The 27,840-nt window shown below is 44.5% G+C and overlaps 1 protein-coding gene across 1 annotated transcript in view; it reads left to right on the top strand.

Annotated features, from left to right (window-relative positions):
- Positions 1-25,649, top strand: part of arhgap42b (Rho GTPase activating protein 42b) — a gene marked incomplete at its 5' end in the record, with an annotated part of 124,442 nt that extends 98,793 nt beyond the window's left edge. The window contains 10 exons of the mRNA XM_080534799.1: positions 593-677; positions 870-928; positions 1,835-1,940; positions 2,328-2,487; positions 2,610-2,760; positions 4,724-5,173; positions 6,879-7,032; positions 17,523-17,576; positions 17,878-17,957; positions 23,785-25,649. Of these exons, the coding sequence (XP_080390925.1) occupies positions 593-677; positions 870-928; positions 1,835-1,940; positions 2,328-2,487; positions 2,610-2,760; positions 4,724-5,173; positions 6,879-7,032; positions 17,523-17,576; positions 17,878-17,957; positions 23,785-23,873 (1,388 nt within the window). The 3' untranslated portion in view covers positions 23,874-25,649. The remainder of the gene's footprint in view (positions 1-592; positions 678-869; positions 929-1,834; positions 1,941-2,327; positions 2,488-2,609; positions 2,761-4,723; positions 5,174-6,878; positions 7,033-17,522; positions 17,577-17,877; positions 17,958-23,784) is intronic.
- Between the last annotated feature and the right edge of the window lie 2,191 nt (positions 25,650-27,840).

Raw genomic sequence — 27,840 nt, 5'->3', positions numbered from 1 at the left:
TCTGAATCGAGACCCGGAGCAAGTGGATGAGTTTGCAACATTGTTGCATAAATTATTTCTCTGATTTGCGTTCTCACAGCCCTTTATGTAAACGAAGTAACATACTCAATCGAAGCAACAGACGTGGTAGTTGATTGGTCAGAAAAAAATGTAATTGCCCGTTCGTCCCGCTCTTATCCAGATCAACACACATGCGCTGTTGTTTTCCTATGGACAGCCTCGATGCGTCGTTTCTAACCTGGAGCGAAACCACCCTTTTCAAGCGGAGCATCCGTTGGTTGTTTGCTCCGGGAGCGACTTCGATTGCGTGTTCTTCTCACAGCTCCAAACGACGCAGAGCAAAGCAAATGTTATCCTAAACTCCGATTCCAAGTGAAGCAAATGTAAGTCGCTATGGAATAAGGCGTCTGCTAAATGCCAAACATTAAAAACATTTAGTGAAAACCTTGACGTGTTGGGTCTGACCCACTCAATTGAGGGAATTGAGTCTAGAAAGTCCTTGAAAAGTGCTTGAAAGGTGCTTGAATTTGATATTTCAGAAGTTGTGGGAACCCTGATTGTAATAGTGAAAACCTTGACGTGTCTCCCACAGCAGCCAAAGCCCCAGTGGACCTGGACCTGGACTCCGACACGTGGGACAACAAGACCATCACCAGCGGCCTGAAGAACTACCTCAGGTCAGCCCGCCTCTGCAGCTGTGACATGACATGACTGGCTGTTAGGAATCATGATTACCCATAATGCCTTGTCTCCTCAAGCCCTGGGGGGGCGGTGTTAGTCATGCAAGGTGTTTGCTTCCCCCCCCCCCCACTGAATTAAAAGACTGTGTCACAAAGTGAGAAATGACATTTGCTGTGTTCTTCCACCAGGTGTCTCTCTGAGCCTCTGATGACATTCAAGCTGCACAAGGATTTCCTCATGGCTGTCAGTAAGTTATGGAAAAGCCTGCGTTTCTACTTAGGGCAGCGGTTCCCAACCTTTTTGGACTCAAGGCCCACTTAAAAATCTCTTAATGTATTCGCGGCCCACACAGGCATTTTACGCACACGTACATGTTTTGGGGTGTCTCATCATTATTCTCTTATTCTTATTGGATGTTTCATATGCATCATCATACTATCATCATACATACAGTGCAGTAGGCCTAGTAGTAGCACACTGATGATGCATTTTTCATGGTTTTAAAGAAAAAAATACAGTACTGTATGTCCATGAATATTTTTTTAAATTAAAACGTTTTTGTAAAAAAATAAAAAAGTTATTTCTTTTGCCCATGATTTGGCGGTCCACTTGCAGTAGCCTACCCTCTTCCCATAGGTTGGGAATCGCTGACTTAGGGTAATAACTATAAGGTCTCCTCAGGATATCCGAGGACAAACATGATGATGCTATAACCTGATCCTTTTTTTTTATTCTTTTTTTTTACATTTTTCACAAAGTGAAGTCTGCAAAGGTCTGAGGAACTAACCTGAATGTAAAAAACTAAATATGGAAATTGAATTTTTTCTTGCATAAAATAGGCTACAGTGAAAATATGAAAGTGCAACCAAAGCAACCATGTGCGGGCGGCTGTGCCTCAGGAAGTAGAACCGCCGTCTAATGATCGCAAGTTCGGCGGTTCGATCCCCGGCTGGTCACATGTCGAAGTGTCCTTGGGCAAGACACTGAACCCCAAATTGCTCCCAGTGAGCGAGCCGGCGCCTTGCATGGTAGCTTGGCCGCCACTGGTGTGTGAATGTGTGTGTGTATGGGTGAATGAGAGGCCGTTGTAAAGCGCTTTGGATAAAGGCGCTATGTAAGGCAGTTCATTTACCATTTACGCTTCTCCCCCCAGAATCAGATGATCAGAACTATCGGGTCTGTGCGGTCCACGCTCTGGTCCACAAGCTCCCCGAGAGGAACAAGGAGATGATGGAGTTGCTGATCAAACACCTCGTCACGTACGTCTCCACCGCACGCATGAATCAGCCACACCACAACCCCACATCAGAGTGAAAGAGCAAGCCTGTGATGACGATGATGAAAGCATTTAAGTCATTAAAGAGTTTCGAAATTCACATTAAGTTTCAGCATGTAATGACTGTAGCCTTCCCTGAGACTAATAGCTGTTAACACTAGAACAGCCGTGCCTTTTTACTTCCTAAAAGAACCGCCTTTTTACAATGCGAAGCTGCTATTTGGCCGCTTGTAAATTGGCCTGCTTCCTACACGTGTCCAACCCTTCTGTCCCCCAGTGTGTCCACCCACAGCCAGGCTAACCTGATGCTGTCCCCTAGCATGTCCACCCACAGCCAGGCTAACCTGATGACTGTGTCTTCTGTCCCCAGTGTGTCCACCCACAGCCAGGCTAACCTGATGACCGTGTCTAACCTGGGCGTGATCTTCGGGCCCACCCTGATGCGGTCCCAGGAAGAGACGGTGGCGGCCATGATGAACATCAAGTTCCAGAACATCGTGGTGGAGATTCTGATCGAGAACTTTGACAAGGCAAGTTGATCAACACTCAATAACTATGACAGACTAAGTCTGATCAGGGATGAGCGGTGGTATTTTCACTGTAAAGCTTGGGGAGTGAAAATTACTTGGGCTTCTCACCCCCCCCCCCCCAGATCTTCCACCAGCCTCCAGACCTCAACGTGCCCCAGCCCCCGCCCCAGACCCGGCCAGAGTCACGCAGGAGCAGAGCCATCTGTCTGTCTACCGGCCCCAGGAAGCCCCGAAGCATCTACACCCCAACACTGTGTCTGACAGATGTCGACAGTGAGTTAACTAGCATCTACACCCCAACACTGTCTGACAGATGTAAGACAGTGGGTTAACTAGCATCTACACCCCAACACTGTGTCTGACAGATGTCGACAGTGAGTTAACTAGCATCTACACCCCAACACTGTCTGACAGATGTAGACAGTGAGTTAACTAGCAGCTCATCTACACCCCAACACTGTCTGACAGATGTAGACAGTGAGTTAACTAGCAGCTCATCTACACCCCAACACTGTGTCTGACAGATGTAGATAGTGAGTTAACTAGCAGCACATCTACACCCCAACACTGTGTCTGACAGATGTAGACAGTGAGTTAACTAGCATCTACACCCCAACACTGTGTCTGACAGATGTAGACAGTGAGTTAACTAGCAGGTTTTAATGACGTGTTGTCTGTCTGTCTGGTCTCTAGCCAGCAGGTTTTAATGACGTGTTGTCTGTCTGTCTGTCTGTCTGTCTGGACTCTTTGTCAGCAGGTTTTAATGATGTGTTGTCTGTCTGTCTGGTCTCTAGCCAGCAGGCTTTAATGACAGTGTTGTCTGTCTGTCTGGTCTCTAGCCAGCAGGTTTTAATGACATGTTGTCTGTCTGGTCTCTCTAGCCAGCAGGTTTTAATGACAGTGTTGTCTGTCTGTCTGGTCTCTAGCCAGCATGTTTTAATGACGTGTTGTCTGTCTGTCTGGTCTCTAGCCAGCAGGTTTTAATGATGTGTTGTCTGTCTGTCTGGTCTCTCTGCCAGCAGGTGTTAATGACGTGTTGTCTGGCCAGCAGGTGTTAATGACGTGTTGTGTGTCAGCAGGTGTTAATGACGTGTTGTCTGCCAGCAGGTGTTAATGACGTGTTGTCTGTCAGCAGGTGTTAATGACGTGTTGTCTGCCAGCAGGTGTTAATGATGTGTTGTATGTCAGCAGGTGTTAATGACGTGTTGTCTGCCAGCAGGTGTTAATGACGTGTTGTATGTCAGCAGGTGTTAATGACATGTTGTGTGTCAGCAGGTGTTAATGACGTGTTGTGTGTCAGCAGGTGTTAATGACGTGTTGTGTGTCAGCAGGTGTTAATGACGTGTTGTCTGTCAGCAGGTGTTAATGACGTGTTGTCTGCCAGCAGGTGTTAATGACATGTTGTATGTCAGCAGGTGTTAATGACATGTTGTGTGTCAGCAGGTGTTAATGACGTGTTGTGTGTCAGCAGGTGTTAATGACGTGTTGTGTGTCAGCAGGTGTTAATGACGTGTTGTGTGTCTGTTTTCTAGTCAGCAGGTGTTAATGACGTGTTGTGTCTCAGCAGGTGTTAATGACGTTTTTTCTGGCCAGCAGGTGTTAATGACGTGTTGTATGGCCAGCAGGTGTTAATGATGTATTGTGTGGTCAGCAGGTGTTAATGACGTGTTGTCTGGTCAGCAGGTGTTAATGACGTGTTGTCTGTCAGCAGGTGTTAATGACGTGTTGTCTGTCAGCAGGTGTTAGTGACGTGTTGTCTGCCAGCAGGTGTTAATGACCTGTTCTCTGGTCGGCAGGTGTTAATGACGTGTTGTCTGTCAGCAGGTGTTAGTGACGTGTTGTCTGCCAGCAGGTGTTAATGACCTGTTCTCTGGTCGGCAGGTGTTAATGACCTGTTCTCTGGTCGGCAGGTGTTAATGACGTGTTGTGTGTCAGCAGGTGTTAATGACGTGTTGTGTGTCAGCAGGTGTTAATGACGTGTTGCGTGTTTAGCAGGTGTTAATGACGTGTTGTGTGTCAGCAGGTGTTAATGACGTGTTGTGTGTCAGCAGGTGTTAATGACGTGTTGTCTGTCAGCAGGTGTTAGTGACGTGTTGTCTGCCAGCAGGTGTTAATGACGTGTTCTCTGGTCGGCAGGTGTTAATGACGTGTTGTGTGTCAGCAGGTGTTAATGACGTGTTGCGTGTCAGCAGGTGTTAATGACGTGTTGTGTGTCTGTTCTCTGGCCCCTGTACAGGCGACCCTTTCAGCAGCAGTCCAGGCAGCACCCCGACAGGCAGCCTGGAGTCTCTCTCCTCCCACTCCTCTGAGCAGAACACCTCCTCCAAGACCGCCGCCTCCTCCTCCTCCTCCTCCGCCTCACCCCAGGCCAGAGACCAGCCCCCGCCCCCCCCCACCCTCCGCCAGCCCCCCTCCTCCCTCCTACTCTCCTCCAACGGACCCCAGGGCCCTCCCACCCTCCTCTCCGTCAGCAGCTCCAGAGAGGAGGAGGCAGAGAGGAGGCACACAGACGGGGAGTCAGAAGAAGCCCTCCTCGGCCTGTCCGCCTCAGCCAGCATCGCAGCCAGGCCTCCCCCCCCCACCCCGCTGGCCCCCAAGAAAGCCCCGCACTGCCAGACTGACCCCAGGTCAGCCCAGCTGGGCCGGTCAGCAAGCCCCTCTCTGAGGCCCCTGCTCATCTCTGAAGGTAGGAGCCCCTGGCTAGGCTAGAGAAACAGCCGTGGGTGGGGTCATTAACACTAGAACAGCCGTGGGTGGGGTCATTAACACTAGAACAGCCGTGGGTGGGGTCATTAACACTAGAACAGCCATGGGTGGGGTCATTAACACTAGAACAGCCATGGGTGGGGTCATTAACACTAGAACAGCCATGGGTGGGGTCATTAACACTAGAACAGCCATGGGTGGGGTCATTAACCCTAGAACAGCCATGGGTGGGGTCATTAACACTAGAACAGCCATGGGTGGGGTCATTAACACTAGACCAGCCATGGGTGGGGTCATTAACACTAGAACAGCCATGGGTGGGGTCATTAAACACTAGAACAGCCATGGGTGGGGTCATTAACACTAGAACAGCCGTGGGTGGGGTCATTAACACTAGAACAGCCATGGGTGGGGTCATTAACACTAGAACAGCCATGGGTGGGGTCATTAACACTAGAACAGCCATGGGTGGGGTCATTAACACTAGAACAGCCATGGGTGGGGTCATTAACACTAGAACAGCCGTGGGTGGGGTCATTTAACACTAGAACAGCCATGGGTGGGGTCATTAACACTAGAACAGCCATAGGTGGGGTCATTAACACTAGAACAGCCGTGGGTGGGGTCATTTAACACTAGAACAGCCATGGGTGGGGTAATTAACACTAGAACAGCCATAGGTGGGGTCATTAACACTAGAACAGCCATGGGTGGGGTCATTAACACTAGAACAGCCGTGGGTGGGGTCATTTAACACTAGAACAGCCATGGGTGGGGTCATTAACACTAGAACTGCCATGGGTGGGGTCATTAACACTAGAACAGCCATGGGTGGGGTCATTAAACACTAGAACAGCCATGGGTGGGGTCATTAACACTAGAACAGCCGTGGGTGGGGTCATTAACACTAGAACAGCCATGGGTGGGGTCATTAACACTAGAACAGCCATGGGTGGGGTCATTAACACTAGAACAGCCATGGGTGGGGTCATTAACACTAGAACAGCCGTGGGTGGGGTCATTTAACACTAGAACAGCCATGGGTGGGGTCATTAACACTAGAACAGCCATAGGTGGGGTCATTAACACTAGAACAGCCGTGGGTGGGGTCATTTAACACTGATACAGCCATGGGTGGGGTAATTAACACTAGAACAGCCATAGGTGGGGTCATTAACACTAGAACAGCCATGGGTGGGGTCATTAACACTAGAACAGCCGTGGGTGGGGTCATTTAACACTAGAACAGCCATGGGTGGGGTCATTAACACTAGAACAGCCATGGGTGGGGTCATTAACACTAGAACAGCCGTGCCTTTATAATTTTTTTACCTACTAAAAGAGCTGTGTCTGCTACTTACACACAATGACCACTAGTTGGCGCGTCTTGTAAATTAGCCTGCTTCCTACACAGAAAAACAGCAAAATAGCTTTATACTAGCTTATCCTGATGTGGTTTAGAAAATATAAGGATACTGGGTGGTAGAACACCACATAATGTATCTAGGAAAAGTTGGGCTTTATATTGCAACTTTTTAAAACTTCTCTGGCAGAGAGAGTGACTGCATATTATTAAAGTCCTCTACAACATGGTGATGGCCTGTGTTTTCTGTCTGAACTCAACTGTGATGAACTGATGACAGTAACTGTCCCCAGTAAACAGTTAACTGCTTGTCTCCCTCAAGGCCAGAGAGGCAGCAGTGGTTCGGTTGTGAGTCTGTCGGCGTCGGAGCCGAGGGAGAGGGAGCCGCCAGACCACCCAGACCTCCCGCCCAAACTACAGACCCGCCGCAGGATGGACAACGCCTCCAATAACAGCTACCAGAGACCTGGATCCGTGTAAGACTCTGAGAACAGTTTACTGCATTAAGAATTAAGATCAGCCGTGCCTTTTTTACCTACTATAAGAGCCGCCTCGGGGGTCAAATGACCATAGTCTTTACAACGGGAAGCTGCTACTTACACACAACGACCACTAGTTGGTGCGCCTCATAAATTAGCCTGCCTCTCCTACACAGAAAAACTGCAAAATAGCTTTATACTAGCTTATCCTGATGTATATGTAAGGAATGTAATGGATACTGGGTGGTAGAACGCACATATCTAGGAAAAGTCATGAAAGGAGGCTCCTGAAATTTGATGTCATGTGGCATGGTCCACATCCGTTTCAGCTTCAGTTTTTGGACAGATGGTCTCACGTTTTCCTCAAGCGCCCTCTGATACAATAAAGAGTTCATAGTGGATTCTACGATAGTGAGCTGGCCAGGCCCTGCTGCAGCAAAGCAGCCCCAAACCAGGACATTTCCACCCCCATGCTTCACAGCTGGTATGAGGTTCTTGTGTTCAAACTCTGTCTTTGGTTTGAGCCAAACATGCCTTCTGTTAGTGTGCCCAAATAATTCAACCATGGATTCATCTGTTCCAGAAGGCCTGGTGTTTGTCTAGGTGTTCTCTGGCAAGCTTTAGTCTTGCTCTGATGGGTGTTTTTTGTAGTAATACATACGTTTGGCTGTCCTGTTTCCTCACAAGAAGATTGCATTTCTATTAATTACCACGATTTATTTTACAAATCATTGTTAAATGTTCAATGTTTCAGTTTTGTTTGTTTAGTCATATTACCTCCATCTCTCAATATTGTTAAAATGGAGATCAAATGTCCATATTTAAATATTATTATAATATTTTGTTTAAATATGTTTAAAAAAGACAAAGATGTTCATGGGGTGTCCTATCTTGTTCAGATCTTTGTATGGGTCAATAAGAGTTGGAAAAACAATGCAGGGCTAAATGTAATAGCCTAAGAATTGTTATTTCTTCTTTCAGCAAAGAATTGAGACTAGTGTCTCGGAAAGCAGCTGTGTGTGTGTGCCGAGATTTATGGCTTTCCCATTGGTTGGACAACCAGGAAGCAGATTTAATTACATTCTGACTGCTGCAGGGTTGACGTGACCCAGCAGCTTTCTGCTCTGCCTCCCTCTCCCCCCCCCCCCCCCCTCTCTACCTCCCTCCCTCTCTCTGTCTCTCTCTCTCTCTCCCTCCCTTCCTCCCTCCCTCCCTCTCTCTCTTTCTCTCTCTCTCTCTCTCTCTCTCTCTCTCTCTCTCTCTCTCTCTCTCTCTCCGGGGACAAATAGATTGTTTGACTGGTTAGAGAGGAGCCAATCAGCTATTCTGCTTTCTGCTCTCTCTCTCTCTCTCTCTCTCTCTCTCTCTCTCTCTCTCTCTCTCTCTCTCTCTCTCTCTCTCTCTCTCTCTCTCTCTCTCCGGGGACAAATAGATTGTTTGACTTGTCATGGTTAGAGAGGAGCCAATCAGCTATTTCTGCTCTCTCTCTCTCTGTCTCTCTCTCTCTCTCTCTCTCTCTCTCTCTGTCTCTCTCTCCCTCCCTCTCTCTCTCTGTCTCTCTTTCTCTCTCTCTCCCTCTCTCCCTCCCTCTCTCTCTCTCTCTCTCTGGGGACAAATAAATTGTTTGACTGTGGTTAGAGAGGAGCCAATCAGCTATCTCCTCAAGTACTCCCTCTGTATAGAGCCCACCCACCCACCTACCTACCCTACCTTCCTCTCCCTCCTGTTGTCCTGCTGGGTAAGGGCCTTCTGTATGCTGGGTCAATATCAGGCTCTTTCTCTCTCTCTCTCTCTCTCTCTCTCTCTCTCTCTCTCTCTCTCTCTCTCTCTCTCTCTCTCTCTCTCTCTCTCTCTCTCTCTCTCTCTCTCTCTCTCTCTCCCCCTCTCTCCCTCCCTCCCGCCCTCTCTCTCTCTCTAAGGGCCTTCCGTATGCAGGGTCAATATCAGGCTTGTTATTTAGTGGCACCTCTGTGAGGGTCGGTCAGCCTGCAGGAAGGAACCCTCCTCCCTCTTTGTGTTCTTGAGTCTTTCACTCCAAACAGTGACGTAGGCTTGGAGCTCAGAGTACAACTGCACTTACTCCATTAGGTCATTTTGAGAGAGAAGTCAAACACCTTTGCATGTAAAACATTAGCTGTTGGTGTGTACGGTTTATAGTATACAACATGGGAGAGCCGTCATAATAAGCTATAAATGCGGCGTATGCCCAAGCCTTTTAATAAAAAACTAAATAAAGATCTATCTATCTATCTATATATCTATCTATATATCTATCTACATATCTATCTATCTATCTCTCTATCTATCTCTCTATCTATCTATCTATCTATCTAATAATAAGATTGATCTCATTGTTTGTTGGATGTTGGTGGAAGCTCTCTATTCTCCGAAGAAAGCTATTGGCCAGCTGCAATTAGTCCAAAATGCAGCAGCAAGAGTTTTAACCAAAACAAGCAGACAAGCTCATAACTCTTATTTTAGAAACTCTACACTGGCTTCCTGTTACAGTTTTTCTCAATCGCTTGGGTGCATTTCTCACATCACTATGAATGAATGAATGAATGAATGAATGAATGGTCTTTATTGTCATTGATATAGTACAGGTACCATACAACGAAATGTGGGAGGGGGGGCTCCCCTGGTGCTAGGAAAAAAAACTAAAAACAAGAAGGGAAAAGAGCTGGTTTACATAAATAAAGGCTATGTACACTATCCACTATACTATACTATACAAATAAAACACTGTGCTGTACTCTATGCTATGCTATACCTATTCTAACATGTCCTATCTCTGAACCTTATGTACCCGAGGGTTGTCATATTGCACATAGTGTTATTGCACATTCATTTAAAGTGTCGCAGTTTGCAGGTTTGAAATGTTCACAGTTGTGTTTCAGTATTGCACTTGATTACAATCTAGTAGCTGCCATCAAATTGTCTAGATTGTCCAGGGCCTAGAACCTAGGTCTTTGCTGTGTTCAGGGCCTGAATGGCCCTGGGGTAGAAGCTGAGCTTCAGTCTATTTGTCCTTGCGAACATGGTCCTGAACCGCCTGTCCGAGGGCAGCCGAGCAAAGTGTTCGTTCCCAGGGTGGGATGGGTCTCTGGAGATCTTGGAGGCCTTCCTGAGGCAGCGTGTGTTGTACAGCTCTTCCAGAGAGGGGAGGGGGGCGCCGGTGATCTTCTGGGCTGATCTCACGACTCTCTGTAGCGCATTCCTCTCTGCGGCTGTGCAGCTGGAGAACCACACGCAGATGCAGTAGGTGAGGATGCTCTCCACTGCGCAGCGGTAGAAGGTCACAAGCAGCTCCTGTCTGATGTGGTTTTTCCTGAGGACTCTCAGGAAGTAGAGCCGCTGTTGTGCCTTCTTGATGATGGCTGCTGTGTTGGTCTTCCAGGACAGGTCATCCTGTATGTGCACCCCCAGGAATCGGAGGGTTGAGACTCTCTCCACGCTCCCTCCATCGACGAGCAGGGGCTGGACCTCAGATTTTTTCCTCCTGAAGTCCACGATGATTTCCTGGGTCTTTGACTGGTTCAGCAGCAGGTTGTTAACCTTGCACAGCTTGCCCAGCTGCTCCACCTCATCCCTGTACGCCGCCTCGTCCCCCCCCCGAGATGCAGCCCACCACGGTGGTGTCATCTGCAAACTTTACGATGGAGTTGCTGGGGTGGACGGGGGTGAAGTCGTAGGTGTAGAGGTTGTAGAGGATGGGGCTTAGCACGCAGCCCTGGGGGGACCCAGTGCTGAGTCTGAGGGCTGTGGAGGTGTGGGAGCCCACCCGCACCCTCTGGGGGCGGTCAGACAGGAAGTCCTTGATCCATGCACAGATAGAGTGTGATAGTCCCAGGTCTAGTAGTTTGGTCACTAGCCTGTCTGGAAGGATGGTGTTGAAGGCAGAGCTGAAGTCCACAAAGAGCAGTCTCGCGTAGCTGTTTCCCCTCTCCAGGTGGGATAGAGTGGAGTGGAGAGTCGTCGCGATGGCGTCCTCTGTGGACCTGTGGGCTCTGTAGGCGAACTGGTATGGATCCAGGTTGGGCGGGAGGCGTGTGACTATGTGGGCCCGGACTAGTTTCTCAAAGCACTTCATGATGATTGGTGTGAGTGCCACCGGGCGGTAGTCGTTTAGGCAGCTCACCGTGCTTTTCTTCGGGACTGGGATGATAGTTGAGGTTTTCAGGCAGGGTGGGATGGTGGCCTGGGACAGGGACTGGTTGAAGATGTTGGTGAAAACTATTAACATTTGCACAACAGTTAGTGCATTTCTCAAAACAATTAGTACAAACTGCAAAACCTAGTTGATAACCTGAAAAAGCGTGTCACTTGCTCAAAATGGATAGTTCATTCCTCAAAAGCAAGTATTCATGTTAATTTTTTAATTTTAATTGTTTTCATGTCAATGAAAGTGTCAGTGTCATCAAAATGAAAAGTCCTGACACCATTGTTTATGAACAAGATAGTCAAATGGCTTTGTCATGTTTTCATTATGACAGTTCACTCTGTAATGGTGCTTTTCCACTACAGCTGGCCCGGTTTATTATCCTTTTTCCATTGCCAACCGAGCTGGCCCGAAGCGAGCCGAACCGGGCCGAAAGGTACTTTTTTAGCTACCCTTCAAGAGCAGGAACTACAGGGCCGAAAGGTACTTTTTTGCCAGGCTGCGTGTGACGTGTGACGCTGCACACCGTTGATTGGTCAATGGAAATCGTCATCCCATGTTCATAGATTTCATCACTAACCGCCATTTTTAAATACCACAACAGATTTCGCTCTAGGAAAATGTCACTTACTGTTTCTGTAATAACGTATTAATAAAGATTTCAAAAAATATGATAACCATCGTATTATCTTAGTTTAATGTAATTTCAATGCATCATAGAACTTTTATTTACAACAAGCATAACAAAAAATCGCTATTATGGCGATGTCCTGTAGAACTGAAAGCGGCTGTTAACAGGCAGGTACCATCCATATGCTGTATAAATAAATAATGTCGGTGTCGACCGTGATAGCAGTGTCGTATCGACACCATTCAAATGGTTTCAGATTCCCTGTCCTCTCCCCTATCCGGACACGTTTGAATTGTTATCCTAACCCACGGTAAACCACAGTTATTAACCCGCAAAGGGTGCCTCCGGGCACCGTGTTTGTCCGTGAATAACACCGGCTATGGAGGTGGTACAAACACAATACTCCTTTGCTAACTTCACCATCGGTATACGGTCATTTTGAGCCCTGAACCACCGCGCTGACACCCCGAGAAGTTATGCTTTTAACCGTAAAATCAATGAACCGGGAGTTCACCCGCTGCTGCAAGCGTATCTATAACGAACACGGAGATTGAATGAGCCCCGCGTCAGTCAGCCTTTCCGTAGAAATACTGTACGTCGCACCGTTATATATCTAACTTAACATGTTTTAAGGCTGATCTGTGCATGATAGTGCTGCATTATGTTGATCTATTTATATCGATCTATTCTTGCCAATTCCTTATTACCAGTGGAAAGGGGAAAGACTAAAACACTTTGAATGGGATAGATAGGACTTTCCGTTCAATGGAGGAAGCATGACACTCGCGAGTTCATCTCGCTTTTCCCCCCGTTGATGTATTAAACAATCTAAGCAATCTAATCAGAGCAGTTGTTATTGTGTAATATTATTGATGGATGTGCCATTTTTGATGGAGAGCAGTGAGCGGATGACTTGATGTGAGCATGTATTTGACTAATGCCGATAGTCTTGCTCCGAAACCGGAGCTGTCTACAGCGGATTCAAACTACCGTAATTCATGAACTATATGCCCAATCTAAAAACTTCAAACAGTTTCTGAAAGCAGAGAAGTTGCACTTTTTGAATAGTTTTAGGCTTATTACGGTAGTTCACCAACAAAAAAAGCACAGTGCTCAACGTGTCAGGAGACACGCATTTCCCGCCGCTGATCTGTATAGCGGGGGGGGGGGGGGGGAATCTTATGACACGTAACTCCTCCTTGTCCCGGGTCGCTCAGTATAATGGAGAAGCGTTTCTCAAAGTACGGCACGGCACGGCACGGCTCGGATAAAAATGCGGCCCGGTTCGGGTCAGTAGTGGAAAAGCGCCATAAGTGTTTTCCAATGCATAAAAAAGTCTGATCTTGGTGACACTACCTGAAAATGCTCAAGACAGTACTATACACTATTTGAAATCTACAGTGGGTTACACATTACTGTATTTAGTGAGGCAAATGAGTACAAGACACTGAATACGTATGTTTCACATTTTTACTGCATATGCTCTTTGCAAATCTAATTTGTTCACAGCATTGTGCAAAAGAAAAATACAAACGTATTTACGGTACACCTTATTTACACCTTTGGGTAGAGCTGTGCACAACTGTAAACAATATTGCAGTACATATTGGAGCTGAATTGGAACATACAACATACACAGTACTGTAAATCATTCATTCACATCCAGACGTTCCTGTCTGTCTGGCCACATATTTTCATCGACATCACAGCGAATATCATCCCTGGCAATGCAGCGAGGAAAGTATCTCCTTGAGTGGCGAATCCACCCTCTGCAGGACTGTGCTGTGATGTCATCACATGCTGCATCCATGGCCTCTAGCAAGGCCATTTGGGTATGTGGATGCCGGTCATATACCTTCCACCTCCAGGCAGAGAAAAACTCCTCTATTGGATTCAGGAATGGGGAGTAGGGAGGGAGATATTCCACCAGCATCCTTTCATGTGCTGCAAACCACTGTCTGACCAGATCTGAGTGGTGAAAATGCACATTATCCCATACAACAACATACTTGTTCAGATGGTCTCCATTTAGACCCCTCTCATTCTCAGGGATTATGTCCCTGTAAAGAATGTCTAAAAAGGTCAGCAGATGTTGTGTGTTGTATGGACCAAGACAGGGTATGTGAGGACGCCGTTTTCTCAGATGGCTGCACACATTGTAATATTCCCTCCTCGTTGGCCTGGGACATCAATGGTTGCTCTCTGTCCAATGCGGTTTCTTCCACGCCTTCTACCTTTTGCCAGATTGAAACACGCCTCATCAATGTATATGAATGTGTGCAGCGGTTCCCTGGCCTCCAGCTCCAGTACACGCTTTATCCCAGAATAGAGAGAGAGAAAAAAACTATAAAAACTTTTCCTGTGTAACATAATGCATTTTGGACAACATATTGTACAGTATGAACTGTCATGTAAGTGTACTGCATGGCACTACACAAAGTAACCAGTTTACAGCACTGGACATTAGAGTATGCATAGAACACATAAATGTTTTACCTGTACATACTGGTGACGGATCTCCTTCACTCTGTCGCTGTTCCGTTCAAATGGCACATTGTACAATTGTTTCATGCGCATTTCATTTCTCCTGAGCACTCTGTCAATTGTAGCGATTGAAACAGATTCAATATTCCCAAAGATATTGTCATCCTCTATAACAGCGCTTTGTATCTCTCTCAACCTTATGGCATTGTTTGCAATCACCATTGCACAAATGGCTTCCTCTTGTTGTGGAGTAAAAAGGGGCCCTTTTCCACCTCTGCAAGGTTGTCTTGCCTTGTCTTGTCTATGTGGTGCAGAGTAAAATTACAGTAATGTACAGTAAACATGAGATATACTGCTTTAACCCATATTACTGTAGTGTACAATAACAGTGCTTCCCACTTGTAAAATGCTGCAGTACAGTACCATACTGTAAATATGGCAAATATTTACTGTAACACTACTTTACACTACAATACAGTAAATCTGTGCTGCAGTAAAGCTGTAAGTCTAAATGTAAAATGTAAAAAGTGACAAGTTATTGTCCTACTGTAAGCTTCATGGATGACAATAGTGCAGTGCAGATTTAGTGCTGAAGTACTGTCCAATATACACACCTGTTCTCCCGACGAAATGTTTGAATAATTGAATTTACAGTGGTTCTCCCAACATTTGGCTGAACCCTTCCGCCAGCCTCAGCCATTGTGAGGCCGTGATTGACAACATGGTCCACATTTGTAGCCCTAATTTCATCAGGAATCTGCCTATGTACTTGGCCTCTTTTTCCTCTTCCCGTTTTGTCCCCTCCCCGCATCCTCGCCCCTCTTCCACGATGCTGACCTTCTATTTCTGTGTCACAGTATTGTCGAAATGGTACACACTATGTCCTGCTCGGTTCATGCTTGCCAATTGAGGGTTCATGGGATTCAGCTCTGAGTGACTGTGGAGAAGTGGCTTAAATTTGGTTACAATTAATGCTTCACACACTCCTCCTCATCAGTGAAAGCTGAGGTTCACCCGAGAGAAATAGTTTTTTCAGGAAAAAATGATAAAGAAATTTATTACATTTGCTTGACAGATTTTGACAACTTGTTCAACATTTTTGTATGTAATGACTCAAGCAATGAAATGAGGACTATTAGTTTTATAGGGAATGACTATTCAGCATCCAAAAATATAGTTCATTTTGACTGACATGACATAAGCAAATGATAATGTTATAAAACAGCAGAGAATTGTATGACAGCAATTGATGCATGTCCAAAAGCATTTGCAATTTGTTGGAAGCAATGAGAAACTGCTACTATGATGTGCACAAATGACTAAATGTTGTGGAGGTTGAACTAACAGTTATGAGAATTTTAATTCTGATCAGAGAAATGCACCAAAGCAATTGAGAAAAACTGTAAGTTCAGAATAGATTTCAAGATTCTTCTGCTTGTTTATAAAGCTCTCACTGGCACAGCACCAGAATATCTGAAAGACCTTTTGCTAGCATATCAGCCCAATAGAGCTCTCAGGTCTTCTGACGCTGGTTTTCTCTGTGTACCACCACATGTACAAAAGAAGAGATTTGGTGAGGCTGCATTCTCATTTTATCCACCCAGATTGTGGAATGCACTGCCAGTTTACATTAGGGATGCAACCTCAGCACATATGTTCAAGTCAAGACTAAAAACCCATCTTTTTAATATTGCCTTTAAGTTACAAAATAATTAAATTAAGATTATAAAAACCCATCCTTTTAATATTGCCTTTAAATTACAAAATAATTAAATTAAGATTATATAACGATTAAAGCACTTTGAGCTGCAACGTTTGCAGGAAAAGCGCTATACAAATAAAGTTATTATTATTATTATTATTATGTATTTGTTACAGGCTGTCGTTAGTACGGCTGTGTCTCGGGAGGTAGAGGCTGGTGGAGGTAGAGGCTGTGTCTCAGGAGGTAGAGGCGGTGTCTCAGGAGCTAGAGGCTGGTGGAGGTAGAGGCTGTGTCTCAGGAGGTAGAGGCTGGTGGAGGTAGAGGCTGTGTCTCAGGAGGTAGAGGCTGTGTCTCAGGAGGTAGAGGCTGTGTCTCAGAAGGTAGAGGCTGGTGGAGGTAGAGGCTGGTGGAGGTAGAGGCTGTGTCTCAGGAGGTAGAGGCTGTGTCTCAGGAGGTAGAGGCTGGTGGAGGTAGAGGCTGTGTCTCAGAAGGTAGAGGCTGGTGGAGGTAGAGGCTGTGTCTCAGGAGGTAGAGGCTGTGTCTCAGGAGGTAGAGGCTGTGTCTCAGGAGGTAGAGGCTGGTGGAGGTAGAGGCTGTGTCTCAGAAGGTAGAGGCTGTGTCTCAGGAGGTAGAGGCTGGTGGAGGTAGAGGCTGTGTCTCAGGAGGTAGAGGCGGTGTCTCAGGAGGTAGAGTCTGGTGGAGGTAGAGGCTGTGTCTCAGGAGGTAGAGGCTGGTGGAGGTAGAGGCTGTGTCTCAGGAGGTAGAGGCTGGTGGAGGTAGAGGCTGTGTCTCAGGAGGTAGAGGCTGTGTCTCAGAAGGTAGAGGCTGGTGGAGGTAGAGGCTGGTGGAGGTAGAGGCTGTGTCTCAGGAGGTAGAGGCTGTGTCTCAGGAGGTAGAGGCTGGTGGAGGTAGAGGCTGTGTCTCAGAAGGTAGAGGCTGGTGGAGGTAGAGGCTGTGTCTCAAGAGGTAGAGGCTGTGTCTCAGGAGGTAGAGGCTGGTGGAGGTAGAGGCTGTGTCTCAGGAGGTAGAGGCTGGTGGAGGTAGAGGCTGTGTCTCAGGAGGTAGAGGCTGTGGTTCAGGAGGTAGAGGCTGGTGGAGATAGAGGCTGGTGGAGGTAGAGGCTGGTGGAGGTAGAGGCTGGTGGAGGTAGAGGCTGGTGGAGGTAGAGGCTGTGTCTCAGGAGGTAGAGGCTGGTGGATGTAGAGGCTGTGTCTCAGGAGGTAGAGGCTGTGTCTCAGGAGGTAGAGCTGGCGTCTAATGATCACAAGGTCGGCAGATTGGCGGTTTGAGCCCCGGCTGGCCACATGTCGAGGTGTCCTTGGGCAAGACACTGAACCCCAAATTGCTTCCAGTGAGCGGGCCGGCGCCTTGCATGGTAGCTTGTCGCCATTGGTGTGTGAATGGGTGAATGAGAGGCCGTTGTAAAGTGCTTTGGAATAAGGCGCTATATAAGTCAGTCCATTTAGTCCATTTATCTCAAACAAGGTTACCTGCTCATTGTTGTGTTTCAGGGTTGCTGCCAGGGCCATGCTGTTTGAAGGCTCTCCATCCCAGCCTGTTGGAAGGTAGAATATTATTCATATTTTTCCAGTTTTCTCATTATAATGTTTGGTCTCACTGGCAATTATTATTTAGCAAAAAGTTGTTATCTAGATATACAGTCGATCTATCTATCTCTCTATCTCTCTCTCTCTCTCTTTCTCTCTCTCTCTCTATCTTGTTTATGATATAGAGATGTGTGTGTTGTTCTTGTGTATGATATAGAGATGTGTGTGTTGTTGTTGTTGTTGTGTATGATATAGAGATGTGTGTGTTGTTCTTGTTTACGATACAGAGATGTGTGTGTTGTTCTTGTGTATGATACAGAGAGGCCAAAGCAGTTTACTCCTGTGAGGCAGAGCACAGCCACGAGCTCACCTTTCCCCAGGGGGCGCTGTTCTCAAACGGTGAGTCAACCAACCAACCAGGCAGCCTCGAAAATCCTTCAACACCTTGAAATCTTCAATCTTCAGGACAACAAGGGCTATTAAAGTAGTTTTACCCCCTATAGCAGGGGTCGGCAATTAAGTTTGGCCTCGGGCCCCAAAAAAATTTAGCCACTAGATGGCGGGCCCGAACATAATCAAAGGCTAATTTAAGTAATTGATTGTTGAAAAATGTGACACGTTCTAATGCTTTGACTTTTCTTTCGAAAAATTTACACATCGCTAGTCAACTAACACAGCTTGTTTTGTGAGCCTGCTAACAATGTAAAGTAGTGTTCTAGTTAACTAGGTAGCAGTCCAATCCATTTCGCTGCAGTATTTTGGCTTGACTAGCGTGTTTGTGTTGTGATTCTCAACAACGTTGAAACGTAGTTTCACCCTTTTCCATAGTTTTGAATAATAAATGTGTGGACTGACGATGTATCGCAGGCTAACTTATTCTACTAATTATTTAACATGGTTTTATTCTGAATTATTCCCCCCTCCTCCCAGACAAGGTCACATTATTTATTATTGGATTGGTTGCGTGTCGGGTGAAGTTAGCTAAACATTTAACCTGCTAGCTAGCAAGAGAAACATCATGTCACTCTCCAAAGGTCTAAAGAGGAAAGTTGACGGTTAAAACAGGGCATTTAAAGAGGAATGGACAGGGAACTATACGTTCATCCTACCTGGTTTCATCAATGCAAAGCCGTTGTGAGACTCACATTTTCCGTGCTCACAATGTTCCCTTTCTATACATGCGAGTCGTCCTTTTCCTCAATGAATGTGATAAAGACGCACGAGAGGAATCGATTGATGCATAAAAAATAAAAAAACTGCCTGCGGATTAAAGTGACGTCAATATCACCAGATATCAAGCAAATAGTGACCGATGGGAGATGCCACTTTTCACATTAAGTGAGTACCAAGCCTGTCGTTATTGTATTTAATAACCTAATTGTATTTTGTATATTTTGAATGAATGGCTTATGGCTCATTGTACTTATTATCCCTAATAGCGCGTTTGCTCTGTCGTTTCAGGAGCATAGACCTACCACCACTTTTGCGCCGATTTTGTTGTCAATGTTTTTCAGAAAATTAAACAGAATTTGCTTTGTTACTGTTCATATGTGTGTTGCAGTCACATATGTACGTAAACATTACCTTTGAATGATTTAATAAGCTGATGTTATTTTTTTCAAACCACACACCGCATGTTGGCTATTTCAGCACCACGCCTTGTCCACCTACTTATGATTCACTCTGAGGGGTTCAGGGTCAGTGCGCTTTGGTGCGCCCCGCTGTCCCTGTGTCATTCACTCTCAACATGAATAAAAGTACAATAAGCATTATTCAGGTGGAGGTAGATTCTCTATTCGGACATTATAGGCGCGGTGTGGGGCTGTCGGTCCGATATTGTAAAAAAAAAAAGTGGATTCTCAAAATAATCTGCTGGGCCAAATATGATTGGTGACGGGCCAGCAATGGCCCACGGGCCGCCTATTGCCGACCCCTGCCCTATAGGCTATAGATTTCCACATAATGCGAGTGAAAACACCTTAATCTGTCAGGCTGACATTATTCAAAGCTGTGTGTGTGTGTTCAGATTCTCAGATAGGCAACACACACACACAGACAGCAATGACTTGGCAACCCCCCCCCCCCCCCCCCTGTGTGCAGTGTGTACAGTGGCAGGCAGCATAATAACCGTGTTTCGAGTTTGACACTCCCATATACCTCTGTAGAACCCGAGCCTAGGAGAGTTTATTACCTCTCTCTTGCGTTTTCCATTAAGAAATGAGTTTGGCTCGGTACCAGGGCAGCAGCCTTGCAGGTCACAGTAACCTGGCGATGGAAGCAGTCACGGCACCAGCATCCTTCAGAGCCAGCGGAGCCGGAGGAGCCGGAGGAGCCAGCAATCATCGCAACCAATGTCAACAATCCCTCCCTCCTCCCTCCTCCCCCACCATTTATACTGCATGAAGAACAGTTTTTTTTTATTATGCCGTTCAGTATTGAAGAAGTAGTTCTGCGTTCTCTCTCTCTTTCTTTCTCTCTCTCTCTCTTTCTTTCTTTCTCTCTATATCTCTCTCTCTTTCTTTCTCTCTCTCTCTTTCTCTCTCTCTCTCTCTCTCTCTCTCTTTCTTTCTCTCTTTCTTTCTCTCTCTCTTTCTCTCTCTCTCTGTCTCTCTTTCTCTCTCTCTCTTTCTCTCTCTCTCTCTTTCTTTCTCTCTCTTTCTTTCTCTCTCTCCCTCTTTCTCTCTCTCTTTTTCTTTCTCTCTCTCTCTCTCTTTCTCTCTCTCTCTCTATATATGTTCTGCGTTTCTCATTATGTCCGTCGCATAATTAGTTTAGCAGTTTTATGTGTGTTCGTCATCTCTTATACTCTCACATCTTTGTGTTTTTGTTTTTTTATCAGTCACACAACATATTTCACATGGATAAAAAAAAACTTTAATATCTGTGTGTGTGTGAAAGTTGCTTTAAGGTTGTTTAATATCTGTGTGAGAGTTGCTCTGAGGTTGTTTAATATCTGTGTGTGTGTGTGTGTGTGTGTGTGTGTGTGTGTGAGAGTTGCTTTAAGGTTGTTTAATATCTGTGTGTGAGAGAGTTGCTTTAAGGTTGTTTAATATCTGTGTGTGTGTGTGAGAGTTGCTTTGAGGTTGTTTAATATGTGTGTCTGTGTGAGTTGCTTTAAGGTTTTTTAATATCTGTGTGTGTGAGTTGCTTTAAGGTTGTTTAATATCTGTGTGTGTGAGAGTTGCTTTAAGGTTGTTTAATATCTGTGTGTGTGAGAGTTGCTTTAAGGTTGTTTAATATCTGTGTGTGTGAGAGTTGCTTTAAGGTTGTTTAATATCTGTGTGTGAGAGAGTTGCTTTAAGGTTGTTTAATATCTGTGTGAGAGAGTTGCTCTGAGGTTGTTCAATATCTGTGTGTGTGAGTTGCTTTAAGGTTGTTTAATGTGTGTGTGTGTGTGTGTGTGTGTGTGTGTGTGTGTGAGAGAGTTGCTTTAAGGTTGTTTAATATCTGTGTGTGTGAGTTGCTTTGAGGTTGTTTAATATCTGTGTGTGTGAGAGTTGCTTTAAGGTTGTATATGTGTGTGTGAGTTGCTTTAAGGTTGTTTAATACCTGTGTGTGTGAGAGTTGCTTTAAGGTTGTTTAATATGTGTTAGTGATGCTCCGATCTGATCGGCGCTGATCGGTATCGGCCGATATGGCCTTGATCGGTTTTGATCGGAGTTCTCAAAACGGCCGATCAAACCCGACCGATCAGTTTACCAAAAAAAAAATGGCGTCGCCAGTCTGGAAATATTACACCGTGTCGGAAAGAGACAACAAATATGCCGTTTGTAATGCCTGTTCAAAAGAAATACCTCGGGGAGGAACGCACGCAAGGTCTTTCAATACAACGAATATAATACGCCATTTGAAGGCTTGTCACACGAAGGAATATAACGAGTTTAATACATTGGCGAGCACTAAGGCCAGAGAGAAAGAGTCGTCGAAAGAACGTTCGACACCACTCACTCAGCTTACTGTTACCGAGACATTGCAACGACAGCAACCATACGGCAACGACCACAAGAAACGAAAGGAAATAAATGCGAAAGTAATAGAATTCATATGCCTTGATCAGCAGCCCCTGTCTGTTGTGGAAGACGCCGGGTTCAAACGCCTTGTTTCCTGCCTGGATCCACGCTATACGCTGCCGGGGCGAAAATATTTCACTGATGTTTGCCTGCCGGAATTATATAACACTGTCTACACATACATCGGGAGCCTAGTGAAGGACAACATCGCGTCAATCAGCTTCACGACTGACATTTGGAGTTCGAGTGTCAGTCCTGTGTCTATGCTGAGCCTGACTGCGCAGTTTATCAACGCAAACTTTGAGCTGACTAAAGTGGTGCTTCACTCTCAAGAATTCCCTGGGTCACACACCGCAGAGGCACTTGCTGCAGCTTTCACAGACATGCTCAACGCCTGGGAAATCCCAAAGGGAAAGGTGCACGTTATCCTCCTATATGACTTGAAACTGACTGACTTGAAACAGTATTTATTTTATATTTGGCTATAGCCTGTTTATGTTGCACTTTAGTTTGGGTATGTTTATTGTTCCTCAGGAAATGTTTATTGTTTATTGTTCCTCAGGAAAGCTACAGTATAAGCTCCAAGTTCTCTAAGAGCCCCTAGTTCCTCTCATTCGAGTGGAATGTTGCACATTTGATGTGACAGTGTACATTTTATTTATTATGATTTTTATTTTCACATTTTATTTATTATGATTTGTATTTTCCTGAAGTAAGCTACAGGTGGTTGTGAATTCAATAAAACAGATGGTTGTCAATTCATGATACTTTCTCATCTCCTAATTTCATTTGAATACTTAATATACAATATCAATGGTGTTAAGAATAATTAAAAACATAATTAATGCTACACAATAAATAGAATGAATGAATGAATGAATGGTCTTTATTGTCATTGCTATAGTACAGGTACCAAACAACGAAATTTAGGAGGGGTGGCTCCCCTGGTGCTAGGAAAGAAAAAAAAAAAAAAAAGCTTCAATTGCCATTTTCGACGCTGTGATCGGTGATCGGTGATATCGGATCGGCAGATCACTGGTTCCAGTGATCGGTGATCGGCACCAAAAGCCCTGATCGGAGCATCTCTAATATGTGTGTGTGTGTGTGTGTGTGTGTGTGTGTGTGTGTGTGTGTGTGTGAGAGAGAGAGTTGTTTTGAGGTTGTTTAATATCTGTGTGTGTGTGTGTGTGTGAGTTGCTTTAAGGTTGTTTAATATCTGTGTGTGAGTTGCTTTAAGGTTGTTCAATATCTGTGTGTAAGAGAGCTGCTTTAAAGGTTGTTTAATATCTGTGTGTGTGAGTTGCTTTAAGGTTGTTTAATATCTGTGTGTGAGAGAGTTGCTTTAAGGTTGTTTAATATCTGTGTGTGTGAGAGTTGCTTTAAGGTTGTTTAATATCTGTGTGTGAGAGAGTTGCTTTAAGGTTGTTTAATATCTGTGTGTGTGTGAGTTGCTTTAAGGTTGTTTAATATCTGTGTGTGTGAGTTGCTTTGAGGTTGTTTAATATCTGTGTGTGAGAGAGTTGCTTTGAGGTTGCCTTTGCTCAACGGGGGGTGTAATTACACTCTAAGAACACTCTGTCCCGGGTCTCGCTTGGTCTGTCATTAATGGTGGTTATTCTAGCCAATTTAAGGGAAATGATGTGTCTTCATACCGATCACAACACTGGTGGATAATGAGTAACAACCTCAACAGTTCAGCTACTTACAGTCAAGCTCAGGTTTTCTTCAAGAGATCAAGAAAAACAAGTAAACCATGTAATGGATGATTTTTAAAAATAAAAGAGTCATGTCTTAAATATTTTCAAGGCAAGTCAAGTCTGAAATATTGGTGTTAGCAGTGTAGTATTAAAAGAGTCGCCTGCAGTCGAGAGACGTCTGCCTCTCTGTGACTGATGTCTGTTTGAGATGTTTTCCTCTCTCTCTCTCTTTCTCTCTCTCTCTCTGTGACTGATGTATCTGTTTGAGACGTTTTCCTCTCTCTCTCTCTCCCTCTCTCTCTCTCTGTCTTTCTCTCCCTCTCTCTGTCTCTCTCTCTCTCTGTGACTGATTGAGATGTTTTCCTCTCTCTCTCTCTCTCTCTTTCTCTCTCTCTCTGTCTCTCTCTCTCTCTCTCTCTCTCTGATGTCTGTTTGAGATGTTTTCCTCTCTCTCCCTCTCTCCCTTTCTCTCTCTCTCCTCTCTGTGACTGATGTTTCTGTTTGTTTCTCTCTCCTCAGTGTATCCCTCTGTGGAACCAGGCTGGCTGCAGGCTACGTACGAGGGGAGGACAGGCCTAATCCCAGAGAACTATGTGGTCTGCCTCTAAGCCAAACCCAGAAAAGACACTTGATTTCATGGTATCCATGGTAACAGGGGGCGGCTGTGGCGCAGGAGGTAGAGCCGCCGGTGTCTAACCATCGCAAGGTCGGCAGATCGGCAGTTCGAGCTCCGGCTGGGGTCCGGCTCCGGCACGTGTCGAAGTGTCCTTGGGCAAGACACTGTACTGAACCCCAAATTGCTCCCAGTGAGCGGGCCGGCGCCTTGCATGGTAGCTTGTCCCGTCATTGGTGTGTGAATGTGTGTGTGGATGGGTGAATGAGAGGCCGTTGTAAAGCGCTTTGGAATAAGGCGCTATAAGTGCAGTCCATTTACCATTTACCATTTACCAATAATCTGTAATGTGATTGGTTGTTGTAAAAGCCATCAGAAACGTACTCTGAAGTTGTGCATCAGTGATGTGCAGAGGAAGTGAAAGTACAACATAGCAGTGTTCATTTTGACAGGCTTTTTAGTCACTTAGTCTTTGGTGTTTAGATGAAGATGCACACCAGTTCTAGTCACACCAAGTCACCTCCATTTTTCTTAGTTCCAGTCCAGTTCCAGTTGATGAAAACTGAAAACATTCCAGTGCAGTTTCAGTCCACAAAAACCACAAAACATTTTAGTCTAGCCGTAGTCAGCGACGAAAACTGGAACTGGACTGGAACTAAGACAAATGGAGGTGACTTGGTGTGCATCTTCATCTAAACACCAAAGACTAAGTGACTAAAAAAGCTGCCAAAATTAACACTGCAACAGAGTAGTGTGCATTTGGATGTTTTTCTAATGATTTTAAGTATGCTCTCTTATCATGAACCAAGTCTTTACTTTTTTAATGTCGTGATGTGGATATGGGTTTTTACCCCGATGTAAGGGGTTGAATATACTCCATGAGACATCAAAATGCAGGACATTATTAATATGATAATATAATAGGATATACCATTACTGAACACCCAAAGGTAAACATATGTCGTCGGTAGACTGAACTACTGTATTTCTGTTACTGTGTTTGTTTATGTTCATCAGTATTATGGTATTATTCGGTTGTTAAGTCAGCAATTTCCGGGTCCAAACAAAAACGTACCCACACCAGAGTACCAGTGTACTAAAGCGGTAGAATGACAGTTCAATCGTTTTTTAGGCTGGGATCTATTCATACAATAATGGACACGGCACATTCCTGTTTTTCCCATATTGTCAGCGTCTTTGAGCCTCGGAAAAGCGCTATACAAATATAATGAATTATTATTATTACTGCAGCATTTCGAAGAGAGCGCCTCAGCCAATGTTGGACCTGGAAACACATCACGACTTAACAACCGAATTGCAGGTTATACTCATTTGTGTGTAGCTTTATTCCTCAAGAGTCAGTATGCTATACTCAAACCGTTCTTAGATTAACACAACACATTCATCTGAATCTTTAATGTTAATGTGTACATTTAAATCACTTCAATGTTTAAGAGTATGTTACAGCTCTGATAAAAAAAGAGACATTGGCGCACCTTAGCCTTCACTGTATCCTGTGATCACTGTTCCAACATAAAACACTGTAATCGCTCCAGGTCACTGTTAGCTAGGTCACTGTTAGCTAGTTCACTGTTAGCTAGTTCACAGTTAGCTAGTTCACTGTTAGCTAGTTCACTGTTAGCTAGTTCACAGTTAGCTAGTTCACTGTTAGCTAGTTCACTGTTAGCTAGTTCACAGTTAGCTAGCCATATGGTACTGTAAATCACTATCCATTAGTTATTCTTTTATTGGTACTATCAAAGTATTTACTTCGACACTGTGCATTGAAATAAATTATCACATCAACTTAATTTACATGATTTATGTATTATGTATTAATATATTCTTCTTACATGCTGTGTGACAAGTGGTGAAAAAGAAATGCCAGATATATATTACTGTCTAGTACACTAGCAAGGTCACATGGTAAGTATATCATCAACAAAGCTAAAACATGTATAATATAATCTGATTGTTTTGAGATTTAATTTGGCATGTTCACAACAACAACAAAAAAGCTAATAAATGTACAAAAAGATGCTTATTTCAATACAGTTTTAAAATACTATAGCCATTAAACACTTTATCGAACTAAAAAAGAGAGAGAATGGTATTTGGAAATCCTTGCAGTTTGCCAAGAACATGGTGTTCTTTCCCATATAAATCCATGAGAATGAAGTGACCTTGAATACTGATGCTGGAATGATACTCCCTTACTCTCTGGATCTGCAGGGTCATTTCTAGGAAATGATATCCGTTCTGAATATAATATGAAACATTTGTTCTCTATTCTTCGAGTGAACACGTGTTTCCTTAAGATCATTGAATCATTACTGGCTGTAGTTGACATACCGTGACGTTAGAATTATAAGGTTCTAATTTAGTTTTTTACATAATCTGATCCATTTTTATGAATGCCTGTGAGGTGTTATTTTTAAAATGTTGACATTTTTTAGTTAGTAATTAATAAAATACAAAGGTTCCATCTCACAAAACATAATGGAATGTAAAAACTTTGATGCTCAATTTCTCTGAACTGCCCTAAACGGAGATAGAACCTTATCATTCTAAGCTCACAATACATGTTCACTGTAGGTCGAGTTGTGACATTCATGTGTGATGACGAAGCTTCTTAACCACTTTATAATCTTCAGTAGATGTCATAATAAATTAATGGACGTTTAAGGTCAAGGAAAAGCGATTAAGTTACAATCTCTCCTCAGTGCAATTATCTTCTAAATCAGGGGAGCGTGTCCAGATGGCATTCCCTTATCATGGAGGCTTGGGACATTTTTTCCACCATATTACAGTTACCCTGCGTAAGTAAACAAGTGAAGCATTTTCTTTTTATTTCTTCTAGTTCTGTACTCAAAAGAGTTTGGATCATTTGAAATCAAATGATTACTTTATGACGATAAAAAGGAGATTATCTGATTTTATTTGAGGGGATTTGTGTACATTATTGGTTCCACCATTTAGGAATGACAACACTTTGTATGCATAATCTAATAATCCCCTATTCCAGGGCACCAAAAGACAACTGGCTTGACAGGTAAATCAGGTGTGTTCCATCACATCATGTGTACAGACATAACAGAGACTGTCAATGTCTAGTATCGATGCTAGGCTTTGCATTTGCCTTCAGAGTCTGCTATCAGTGTCTGTCAACATGAGGCCCAAAGAGGTGGTGATAGAGGTCAAGAGATTATTAGGCCAAAAAATAAAAAAATCTAAAACATCCTAAACCTTAGCCAAAGCCAAAACCTTAGCCGAAGTCGTTGGAAAAAACGCAGCAATCGTAAGCGGGCTGGCAGGCCAAGTAAGACTTCTTCGATGACCGGAGAATGCTCACCATAGTTAAGAACAACCCCCAAAACAACTGTCGCACAGATCAGACAGGAACACTCTCCAGGAGGGTAGGCGTAAATGTGTCAGAGACTACCAAGAACAGAGTACGTCGGGGCGCTTAGGTGGCGTAGCGGGTTATGTAACCGCATGTCATCCCTCCTCTCTCTCTCACCCATCCTTCCTGTCTAAATCTTCACTGCATCTGTCAAATAAAAATGAAAAATATGAGTGGGACTGCCCCACTCAGAAAAAAATATATAAAAAAAAAAAAAAAAAGTACGTCACCAGCCGAGCTTCAGTGCAAGGTGAAAACCATTAGCTGTCCTCCACAAGTTTGGTCAGGTTCCAGTTTGCTAAAAAAAGTACCTAAAGAGAGCAGAGGTCTGGTGGATAGATAAGATGAGTATTACCGTAACCATAGTGATTGCAAGTTTGGAGAAGTAGCTGCCCACGGTTTACAGAATAGGCTACCACCTCATCTGTAAACATGTTGTTGTTGGGGTGGTTATGGTTTGGGCGATTCATCACACAGGAAGTTAATGACTCAGAACATACTGCCATAGCAACTAGGGAGTGCGTGACGTTAGAATTATAAGGTTCTATCTCCATTTTTG

This window comes from Nansenia antarctica (genome assembly GCF_963989245.1).
Source record: "Nansenia antarctica genome assembly, chromosome: 1".
In the NCBI taxonomy this organism is placed as follows: Eukaryota; Metazoa; Chordata; class Actinopteri; order Argentiniformes; family Microstomatidae; genus Nansenia; species Nansenia antarctica.
This window is presented reverse-complemented; position numbering and strand designations above follow the sequence as displayed.